The sequence below is a fragment of the Haliotis asinina genome, chromosome 7, assembly GCF_037392515.1.
Source record: "Haliotis asinina isolate JCU_RB_2024 chromosome 7, JCU_Hal_asi_v2, whole genome shotgun sequence".
NCBI lineage: Eukaryota > Metazoa > Mollusca > Gastropoda > Lepetellida > Haliotidae > Haliotis > Haliotis asinina.
In genome coordinates this window covers 30,980,862-30,992,915 of record NC_090286.1, presented here as the reverse complement: position 1 = coordinate 30,992,915, position 12,054 = coordinate 30,980,862, and the positions used below count along the sequence as shown (strand labels likewise).

The following is a 12,054-nucleotide window of genomic DNA, read 5'->3' as shown; positions in this document are numbered from 1 at the left end:
TTACCCAGGTGAAGGCTGGAGCTGATTCACTATCATCTCACATTGAGTGAAAATCGGCTCTGGTAATGTTGAGGGTATTGCTCTCGTCTTTAGAATATTGCCATTCAGAAACCCATGCTTCTTGTATGAGGCGATTGACTGAATCGGGTGTTCAGGATCGCTGCCATGGTTTACACATGTCTCGGTTCCCAATAGCGCAGATCGATGCTCATGCTGTTGATCACTGTATTGTCTGGAATAATGCTAAATGCGGCGTAAAGCTTAACTCACTATTTACAGACTGACGCCAAATAGCTTTAATATAGACTGCTACGTGGGGCGTAAAACTGAGGTGAGGGCGGTGAGGTAGCCTAGTGGTTACAGCGTTCGCTCTTTACGCCGAAGGGTTCGATTCCACACATGGGTACAATATGTGATTCTATTTCTGGCGTCTGTGATGTGGCTGGAATATTTCTAAAAGCGGCCTAATGCCATACTCAGGCAATCACTCACTCTTCACAGTGTTGTCATGGGTGTAAATATCATTGCATAGGTTGAACTCGTGAAACCGCGATCTTAATGTGATCTCAGTATTTCTTAAATCATCATATATACATTCTCAACCTTGCAGACACTGCAGATGTTATAGTGACCTTTTCACTGGTAAAAGAAAACACAATAACATAAGAAATCACAGAGCCATAATTCTTATACATATACTTTATTGTTTAAAAATAAAGTACTAAACATTTTCATATACATAATCATTTCACAACACTGTTTACACGAGGGCATATCAGTATCAAAGACATAATATATCTCTGAACCTATGACTATATATGTGTCATTACTATGATGATATGATACTATGGTTCAGCATACACTATATGAGATCAATAGAGGAGACGTCATGAGGCTCGGCCTTCAATGTGTAACCGGCCTTAATATCGGAGACATAAAATCTTCTTACAGTAACACAGAATTGGGATTACAGGAATTTTATTAAAGACGGTTCACATAATTTTAAAACAAGTGTTCATATGAAATATTTAATATAAAGAGCGGATTTAGTATTAAAAAAATGAAACTTTATTTCTACATCTATTCTTAAATAGTAATAAAAAACAGTAACATTTAAATTTCTTTATCTTACTGTGTAATGAAAGTTTGAAAAAAGAGATATATTTCTATATACATATATATTTTATTTAAGATAAAGAAGCGGTTTTCCACAAAATAAAAAACTATAATTTAAAATGAAGGCATTGAAACAATACATATGCATGTCCAATCATATATGTAATAATTCCATATAGTTTTCTTAATTTGTAATTTGTTTATGTACACACTGTTCAAAATATTTTGTTGAGTAATGCCCGGGGGTAAAACGTCATAAATTACCTTTTCTTTGTCATGGTGAATTCTGTCTATGTCTCACAGGTTTCAATAAAGACTATATTAAGAAACATAAATATACGTAGCTCTAACAATACCCTGCTGCTTCGAGCGATATGTTTGTCATGAGATGTATACATATATAAAATGAACCCTGCGCAAAATATGTACCTTCTCAAAGTAATAGCCATGGTAAGAAAAGATGTGAATTTCTGTAAAAAAGGTCAAATTTACCATTTTTCTGTAAAGGAAAATTACTTTTTGCGTAGCGAGATCTGATGGCACTTTTAGTGATATAATATATATCAATGTAATAATGTACATAAGTGTTCGTATTTCTACAGCTATTTACAATAGACTATGTACAACTCTTCATTTTCAGTCGGTGGCGTAATGTATATTTTAAATATATAAAATTCTCAAAAATGGAAGGTTAACAAGGGTCACATAATATAATAATAAAATACGTCTAAAAAGATATGAAAATTCGGACCATTGGCGTATGTCCGTCAGCAGTTACTGCAGATCACTCGTTAAAGTACATAATAGCACATTGTGAATTTGGGTAGGACATGTTTGGATCTTGTGCTCCTTGCTGTGATAACGTACGTCTCACAATACAATGACAACATAGAGAAAATCTACATAGATACACATTCCAATATGGCCGGAGAATAGGTTGAAATGGAGGCGCTTTTGATGATATGCTATCCTTCTGTAAGGGTAAGTGTCTCATATACACGTCATTTCCTTGACGTCTCTGTCTACGTTCAAACTGTCATGACTAGCTTTCTTAATATTGCTGCTGCCGCCGATATCCGCTTAAAAGTCTGAGACATGTCACGTGGCCCGTGCAGGCCTCCACACACTTCCGCCATCTTGATTCAGGGGAGATAACTCTAAACCATTAGTGTCCATTTCACTGATTTCACTTTGGTAAGTGGTGGTGACGTGCGCACGTGGTCACTGTGGGTCAATCTCGACCAGAATTATCTCCTTCTGATCCTCGCTCACATTATTTATGTCTATGATGAATGTTGATTCATGGGAGTAGTGGCGGACGATGTCGTCGTCCATTTTCACATAGATTCTGAAAAATTAAAGGCAAATATTTCAGCATTTGATTTAAGTTAGTGGCTCGTGCTGGCTGAACGTGTTTGCTATATGTAAGGAATGGCGAATATTTTAATCATTTTGTGCGTTCTGAGAAAGGTTACTTAGATGTAAGGGTGTTTATTTTCAATATGTTAGGAGTAAGACAGGATGAACGGCTGTTTAGCGCTTAAAGACCAGCAACGCCTTGAACAATCAGTAACTTTAAGTTGTGAATGGCCAGACGTGCTTGTTACTGACAAAAAAACCTACTGCTTTATGAACATACAAAATAGCTTTCACAAACATTTTAAAAACTCAGAAGTTCACATTAAAGAACTGACATACCCTTTTGACTTCTTGTAGAAATTCTTGACTTGTTTAGTTGGTATGTGGTATTTCTCCTCGATCTGGGAAAACAAATAAAAACATGACAGAATAATTAAATAAACAGGTTGTAACCTTTTTCATATTTCATCTCTTAAATTGATTTGTAAAGTCAATAAAATCTGATTTGTAAATCTGTATGTACGATGAAAATCTTCATTCATATAAACCACGATAAAGTACCGATAAAGTGCACGCAAATACCAGCACATGAACCATTACCCCTAACTACCATTCAAAATACGTGTTACAGTTCCTGAGTCTCGGATATTGGAAAAGACTACTAACGAACTCGGATTATGATTCGATGATGATGATGATGATGATGATGATGATCTTGGTATACATACCGCTTTCAGCAGTCCGAGCATAGTAGGCTGTCGTAGTAACAGTGCCGTGAAGACATTCTCGTGTTGTTCACGAACGTACAGCAAAACTAAAACACAAAATTACATTGTAATATATGATTCAAAGTGGTTCACTTACGTATTCTGTTTTATTACTTATTGATTTTTTATTAATTTCTTCATCTGGTACAGATAAATGCTTTGGAACGATTCTTACTCTTTGGCATGTCCATACAGTGACTGCAAGAGGTTCGTCTTTGGCGCTTTGCGGGCGGATAGAACTCATCACTGCGGGATAAGTCATCACCTCCACTCAGACTGGAAATAAAACAAAATTAAATTAATATATTTGAATGTCAAAACATACTTTTTGTACTTAATCAAAGGGCTGTTAATATATACACGTCATTCAATTCGTTCAAACATTATTCCTTTAATGCTCAACTGTAATTATCTGGGGCCCCTTTCACAAAACTCTCGTAAGCCTAAGGTCTCGTAGCATTCCTACTTCTTATGTTACAGTATAGGAGGTACGGAGGCTACGAGAAAGGTTACGAGGTCTTAGGCTTTCGAGAGCTTCGTGGTAATGCTCAACTGTAATTATCTGGTATGTAGTCTTTACCTAAATAAATTAGACTTTTATGATGTAGCCGATCGTCTTGATCATGATTATTCAACGCTCATGCCTTGTGATTTAATTTGATAATTTGTTCGAGCTACCCACGTCAAACAAGACCAAGATATTATTTCTTGGGTGGGACTCTTTCTCCACAACATAAAACTTCCAATAAATCACCACCAGCTCTTCTAGTTTTCATGGGTTTGATTGGTCGTTGTATTCGCGATAGGTGGTAGCCAAGGAGGTATTCAAACACCAAACAATATCTGTTACATGACCAGCCCCGTAATATTTACACTCCTTCATATCGCTTAAATGCTCTAAGTCGATATACGTCAACGTTGAAACGACGTATGATTCTCCTGAGTGGGCGGAGTAGAGGCTTAATCTTCGATTCCCAGCTTGAACAGTTGTACCCCACGAAGTACTTCCAAGTAGAAGTGTGAGACATGCGTGGGCGAGGGAAGGTTATGTTTTCACATACTTGGAAAATTGATTTTATCTTAAGAGAGCCAGTAAGTCTTTGTTTCAATAATACAGAACATACGATATGTTATTAAGCCGAGATACCAGACACCGGGGCAACTTTACACTTGACGAATAATTCGACATCGGTACGTGAAGGCAGGGAATATGATAACACCCCAAACTACAAAGGAACAGAATCGATATCCAGGTCGAAAGCACCATGTCTCAACATCTTAACAGAACAATTTGTAGCGGGTGTCATGATGGAATTCTGTTGTCGCAGTTACATGTCGATGCTTGAGATAGTAATTAGTTGTTATCTTTCATTGCTCTTTAGTCTATCGATAACATAGGCCTTTGAGATCTCAGACACTGACAGGACATTAACGAGTGACGACAGGGGAGATAACTTAATCCCTAGGTCAGTGGAAACGTGTAGAACGGGGGGAACTATCACCTGTCGACAAATCCGATTGATAAATTACATTCCTGAAGGACTAATATGATAGAAGATGATAGATTTCACGATGGGGATCTATAAACATGAGATTTCCATATTTCACTGTAGAACTTCTTACTAGGTACTACATATTCTACATATGTTTCAGCGTCAAGTATTACCAGGTGCAAGGAAGTTTTAAAGAGCCTGATCAAACCCCGGCAACACCAGATAAACAGATTGTTTATTTTCTTTGGAACGCTATATTTATGATGACTGTGTGAGTGTTTTCAAGAGTTTACTTTGTATTCATCTATATTTTCCTAAACGGCACTGAAACCTACTGTGATGAAGTAATTTCTAATTCAAAACAAGGATCTAGAAACAGTGGACGGAAGTTACAAGCTCAGAAATTACATGCTTCAATGGGGGAATATGCTGATGGATCATTTCTTATAAAAAGAACAACTGCCCTTCGCTAGCCTCCTCATATACACATTGAAGTATTCTTCTAGAGAAAAAAAATGATGAAGTATAACTCACCTAGAACAATCTTCGTCGTGTGAGGTTGATATTATGGAACTGCCCTGTAAAAGAAAAAAATACTCTTACAACACTTAGACAATATCAGCCACGGAAATTAAAAGCACCCGATCCTCATTCAGATCGGTCATGGGATCTCTGATGTAGGGATGTATTCCCATTATGTTTTCCAACGAATCCCTTGCCCGAAGAGACAGACATTGTACATACTACGATCTCGTATAACACACATAATTACAGGGTGTAACGGTGGCGTTAATCCACCCGTATATTTAAATGTGAGACCAATCTACACTCTGCTACCACAATCTTGTGATTACCCATGGAGGGCAGGAATTCGTTTATCTGGAGTTCCATCTTAACATAATAGAGTTTGTTTCTTTCATAGGCTGTTTTCATAGGCAACGCCCCGAGTATTGAATCTGAAGTTGGTAATTTGATCTGAATGCGGGGGTTGCATTTGGTTTTATTGCTTCTGAAATTAATGCTTTCCAACGAAGCATAGGCATGAAGGAAAACTTGAATAAAAAGACAGTTTAAGGTAATTATCAAGAACCTTTTCGGAGCTCTGCTTAATCCCAAATCCACAGAATGGGAATTCCTACACAACGAATATAGGTCAAGTGTAAAAAGGTCTTCCAGCCCAACCCCACCTTCCTGTGACTTCCTTTATGAGTAGGTAAATTTATCGCCCCTAAAATTAATTTTTTTCTTCATTTTTATCCATATTACCCACCTTATGGAAAAAATCTTCAGAGTCGATGCCATTTGACGGGTTAAAGATGGACGGAGTACTTTCAAGGTCAGCCATGGAGTAGAACTCGGACCGGTCACAGGCCGAATGATACACTTCCTCTTTGATCTTCCGCGCTGAAAATAAAGTTCGTGAAAATACATAACAAAAGTAAAACGAATATTTGTGGTATTTTTTTAAACTGAATATCGTGAAGATTTTATTGTTTCATATTTTGACACTTACAGCCATTTTCCATCTTTCCACGTGCGTTTTTCCGCCTCTCTTCATCTCTCGTTTTTCTTTCGGCACCCTATAGTGAGGAGAAGGAGCTTTATAATGAAATGTAAACAAGCAACGCAGGAACAAACAATACAAATATGTGAATGTATATGATTGATAAAATAATATATGTATATTTGATTGTGTTATTGCCTCAGTGATTGTATATACAAACTACTTAGAAACGTCATACTCCACTGCATCCATTGGATCGGGAAGTGCACACTATATATTTTTTCCAGAAAACACATTTGCAATGAATTGCTAACTTAAATGCACTTTTTCAGCGTCTAGACAGATTTTAGATTCAATATAGGGATTAGATTTGTCAGAATGTAATGTGTTTTAGTCATCTGTAGATAGAAAACCCATATTTAATTCCTGCAGTGACTTTCAACAGTTCTGGTCTTCCATAACGAAACACTGAGAGACGTAAAAAGAAAAATAAATCACATAAATAACCCACTCACGTGTGGACGATAAACGAAACGAAACAGGTCAAAACACGGATCAGGTCATTGTTTCGCATGGTTTGGCGTGAAGCGACGTTGACAACTGCGACATGTTTTCCAATAAAGACTCACCTTATCACAAAACACCTTTATCTGACAGTAGCCCCTGTGGATTGGATGGGAATCTTTGTTGTTCTCGTATGTGTCAATCTGAATGTGAAGAGGGATTCCCTGGAAATAAACACACATTTTATAGCAATGATTGAAAATATATTCATGAGGAAAATATACAGGTGAAAATCATGGGGAACAACGAGAAAAAGATGAGACAAAATGCAAATACAGTGAGCCATAATACCGCCCATGTTCTCATTTCTTTTAACTTGTAGCTTTTGAGGACCGGTAGTGTAGCCTCGTGGTTAAAGCGTTCGGTCGTGAGCAAACCCGGGTTCGATTCCCACTTGAGTACGATGTGGAAAGCCCAGTTCTGGTGTCTTCGGACGTGACATTGCTAGTCTATTGCTAAGCTGCGTAAACCTAAACCCATTCTTCAATATGTCTTCATTGAAGCACGGGATTGACGTTACAAAGAATGGGGAGGGGGCTAAAACTGATGGATAAATCTTCACAACCTAAGTCACTGCTAAATATCTAGTGTAATTGCGACAGTGTTTTTTTCCCCTGATCATGGCTGTCAGCTTTAGTTCCCTTTCTGATCTGACCTATGTGACGGGATGAGTGCTCCTAAGATGCCTGTCACTCCGAACACAACCCATGTCACTTATGAGTAACTCTAGACGCATACAAAGAATGGGAAACTTCCACCAAACAGTGACGCCATTATTCCCTACCAGAAGCGCCTTGATAACACCTCGCCAGGAAAACGTGAACGAGGTTAAATTATCCATAATCATTGCGCCTTTTCAATTTCCGCCATGCATAGCTATCAAGGCAATTTTTATTTGAACGATTCACTTCTCTCCAAGCAAGAGTATCTCAGTTGTGAATCTTCACTCAAACATCCTTTAGAAATGCTTGACAATGGATTGTTCGTGTAAAGGAAAATCAACATGGCCGACAGGAGGGGTATAGAGTTGAAGTACCCAGTGGTTGGATAATTACAGGAGACGTTGTTAAGTGCATCAACGGGTGGGGTCAACGGTCAAGTGACCTAAATATGTCACTGACCTGTAATATGAAAGTTTATTCATGAAATGGAACCTAATAACTATACTCATAGCTAAAGGGTGGTTTTACAGGTCACCTGGTTTTGGTATATGGAATTAGGCTGGAAATCATATTCCAGAGCCCATCCAATTGGAACAGCCGGTATATGTATAACTATGAGGATGATTCGAAACAGCTTTCCTCTTTAATAAGCAGTTTCTAATATCTGATAGTAGCTATTGGGAAGAAAGGTTTTTATATATATATTTATATATATATATATTTTAACCGTATCTATGCATTCATGCATCTCCATAAATAGACTTTGTCCGAGGGGGAATAATAGTCAACTTATTTAAAGGTTTAAATGCGTTGTTACCTCTACACATGTGCTTTACTATTTAACATTAAACACGGTTCTTTAAAGAATCGTTTTGTGGCAGTAATGAAGATCTGCTCCCTGTGTCCACAACCCTACCCACTCTGTGCGCTCATCTGCAGCGATTGTTTATTTGAAATCTCTATTGAGCATATTTAGTTAGGGCACATAGCTAAGATCACGACTATAAGGTCACAGTGGTCCTGGAGTCGAGCCCGGTGTGACGACACACCACTTTCAAGGGGGTTTTGATAATGTGGATCGATATGTTACCTACCTTAACACCCTTTTGATTACTGAAATCGGTGCTGAGGCAATGGACTGCTATAGCAACCTGTGAATGAATAGTTTTCAAACTTTAATCACATATCATATTCAGACAATCTTTAATGTAATCTATAATTGAATTCAATTCAGGAATACACATAGGTAGACATGCATGTATGTATGCAAGGTATATGTCTAACGTCTCTATAGTAAAAATGAAGAATAACAATGAAGGGAGTAGTATCCCACCTTGACTGGAGCCTCTCTTGGATTCCATCGAACGCAAACAGCATTACAGGAGATCTCTTCAATGGAGCTGGCCGAAATACCATGACTGTTCTTTGTATCTGGAAAACAGTTTGTAAATTTGTAGTACATCCAGAATTCAAGATGAATTGTTTTTTATAACGAAACTTTAGGCCTTCAAAATAATACACGTGTCAAGCATCATCTGTTATTTATCTAGGAATGTATATAATATAGTATTTATATTCACGTCTAATACTCACCAATATCTAGTATTCTCTGCTTGTAGCTATGCTGACGGCCATGCCAAAAGTCCCAGGCTCGCTTTTCCTCCTCTGGGCCCTTCTCCTCTCGGAAAACCAGCATGATGACAGACTGTAGAAAAAGATGGGAATAATGCTTTGTTTGAGAATTAAAGAAAATGAATGAATCTAGTTTTAAGCCGCTTTTAGCAATATTCCGGCAATATTAAGCGGGGGACAACCACGATTATAAAACCACAGGTACATTAAAGTGATAACACAATTTCTACAATCATGCCTCTGGCAAAATTCAAAATCCATTGTACGATTCCATTTTATGTGCCTATAAAATCCCCATGAAAAAATGCTATGAAGGACAACGTTGGGAAGCCTTATACATGAACAGATGTGGAGCAGATGGAGTTATTTATACATAACGAGGTTCCGAGTGTAACCTTGTAAAATGTTCAAAATCTATCTCTACGTTTTGTATGGATTATGTTATTCGGTGTTGCAAGACTAATATGACACCTCAGTATTATAATAGTGATAATGATGTATTGTTGGATGTTTGGCTTAGTAGTAATACATTTTTGTACATTTGTATATAATTAAGAGTTAAAGTTTGAAACTTTAAAACATTTATTGCAAATTGGTGCAAGGCAAACTATTGAAGCAGGTTTGACATATTTGTCAGAAGTCAGAACTTAAAAAGCTTGTGTGAGTGGAGTTATATTTCGCATGCATTAACAAAGTGAATACCAAACTAAGCGACTGGTAGTGTGTACAGATTGGCTCAGCCTGAATAGTAGGACTCTATGTAAGCACAACAAGTACAGGTGTACACAGTCCACATTAATGGATGAATGGTCACATCTATTTCAAGACCACAACTCTCTCCCCTGGCTTTCACTTAATCAAATGGATGAATGGACGGCTAGACAGGACATCTCTGCCTACTTCAGAAAGTACGTGGGTCTTTCAACCCCTCAGCGACAGCTTGGTACATGAATGCACTCTCAAGACGTTGAGAGGGTGTGTCTCTTGCGGTGGGCGTTCCAGCCACAAAGGGAAGAGAATCTCTCGTCTGCTCCCTGTTGGAAGTTCAGGCCGAGGTATGATCAATCACGTGACAGCCTTCACCCATCTGACACCAAACAAGGCCAAGACGGACGAGCTCCGAACACTGACAAACAGCTAGAATGAGATGAACAGTGTTTGGTTCTGTGATCGCAAGAGATCACACGCTCTCCCCAGGCTTGGGTAGGTCCCGAAAGGTCCCTTGAGTACATTTGAAGCAGAACACTAATTATTCAGACATCTAGTTCCTGTGCTGCTACGGAACAATCGGTACATTGCCCCATTAGGAAAGAGTCTGCGACAATGATGGATTCCCGATTATTGTCCAATCCTTAATGTAAACGTGTTGACATACAAAACGATGTATTGTGGCGAAAACCGTCACTGTCAAGCACGTAAACGACAACGCTCTCACGATGTTTTGGCTGTATATTTCAGTACTTGGGTAAAGTCCATACAAATCGACCACAGAGGAAGCTATATTGCTAACGTACACCATAGTGGCACATATACTGCGGATATCTCAACACATTCCCTATCTACGTTAATATCTAGCGTTTCCAGCATGCATACAGCGTTATTAAGTCCAAATGTTTGTTATGCAGACATTTGAAGGGGTGGGTTGGGTTAAGAGTAGGTTGTGGGAATATGGCACACCAGTTTGATATAGACATACAAAACGCGAGACTGATTGTTCTATAAAATGACTCATTCATAATATGCTTACACCATAATTGTTACACATAGCGAATAACGATTGTTTCGTCCAAGGTAGCCATGGCATTCGGGATATTCGAAAAGCAACGTCTGTAATATACTGAACAGCAAAAGAAACGGAACTCTGTTGTTTGGCCACGTTTTTAAATAGGAGACATAAACATGGACGTTTACTTTATGAGATTTAATTTTTTCGAAGCTAGCGTTTCTTTTGCCGTTCAGTATATTGTCATTGTATTTAGATTTCTCCATGTAAACTCGTTATCAGTATTTCTACTAATACTATTTCAAGTTTGATTTTCTTTACCTTTACTGTAGCACTCTTTGGAAGCGTGAAGGCTGGATTGAACTCAAACGTCAAACCATAATATTGACCTGAAACAAAGAAAACAACATTTATATTGTATCATCGAAACATAACAAATTGATCAGAAATTCAAAGGCATATATTTATTGATAAATAGTTATTATATTTGTATCGGTGAGTAAAATCGGTTGTACTTCACGCAAGTTACAACATTTTCAGTTTCTTTTTTTCTCCAAAGCTGCGAAGTTGAGGCAACAACCATGTGAAAAATCGAACGCAGGCTTTAGGCTTGACGAGCAAACACGAGCATCCACTGTCCCTTTAGTTACCTTTGTTTAAGTATGTAACTCGATCCTCCTCAATACGTTGTGTGGTGGATGTGGGGGTCTCCATAAAGTATTTGTATCCAGTGATGTCCTTTTCTCTGCAATTCATAAAAGCCAACAATATACGCTCCATTGATGTGCTTTACGTTATAAAAAACAAATATGCCAATTGAAAGACATTTTTTATATGTACTATTACTCAGTTATATCATTAATTTTTTTGTCATATAAGCATATTATGAATATTACTTATTCATGTCTTTGCAAATCTAAACACGAAAGAACTATTCATACGGTCAATAGATAGCGATCCTATTTTGGTCCTTAATTGTGTGACAAAAACTGTCAATGTGAACGGAATAATGCATTTTATTTATCGCCATCGTTATCAAAAATAGATTCACGTATAATACGATCGCAAACGATTACAATTTGAAAGGAAGCATGTTCTAAACATCCATTAAGATGACAAATTAGGTAATTCTGTTTTAAAGCACATGCACTACACTACACTACCCTTGTTTGCAAACATGAATAGACAACGTTAACAATACCAGCAATAGAATCCCTGTGAGACCTCGTTTCAA

General features: G+C 37.7%; 1 protein-coding gene across 5 annotated transcripts in view; it reads right to left on the bottom strand.

Annotated features, from left to right (window-relative positions):
• Positions 1 to 684: 684 nt before the first annotated feature.
• LOC137290225 (grainyhead-like protein 1 homolog) overlaps positions 685 to 12,054 on the bottom strand; it is a 56,280-nt gene continuing 44,910 nt past the window's right edge. For all 5 annotated transcript variants that reach the window (XM_067820969.1, XM_067820968.1, XM_067820967.1 and 2 more), the window contains exons 6-18: positions 11,471 to 11,565; positions 11,142 to 11,209; positions 9,059 to 9,170; positions 8,799 to 8,896; positions 8,560 to 8,616; positions 6,869 to 6,967; positions 6,249 to 6,315; positions 6,006 to 6,139; positions 5,270 to 5,313; positions 3,418 to 3,518; positions 3,204 to 3,289; positions 2,815 to 2,876; positions 685 to 2,464 (exon numbers count right to left, since the gene is read on the bottom strand). In XM_067820969.1, coding sequence (XP_067677070.1) covers positions 2,338 to 2,464; positions 2,815 to 2,876; positions 3,204 to 3,289; positions 3,418 to 3,518; positions 5,270 to 5,313; positions 6,006 to 6,139; positions 6,249 to 6,315; positions 6,869 to 6,967; positions 8,560 to 8,616; positions 8,799 to 8,896; positions 9,059 to 9,170; positions 11,142 to 11,209; positions 11,471 to 11,565 — 1,150 coding nt within the window. In that variant the 3' untranslated portion in view covers positions 685 to 2,337. The remainder of the gene's footprint in view (positions 2,465 to 2,814; positions 2,877 to 3,203; positions 3,290 to 3,417; positions 3,519 to 5,269; positions 5,314 to 6,005; positions 6,140 to 6,248; positions 6,316 to 6,868; positions 6,968 to 8,559; positions 8,617 to 8,798; positions 8,897 to 9,058; positions 9,171 to 11,141; positions 11,210 to 11,470; positions 11,566 to 12,054) is intronic.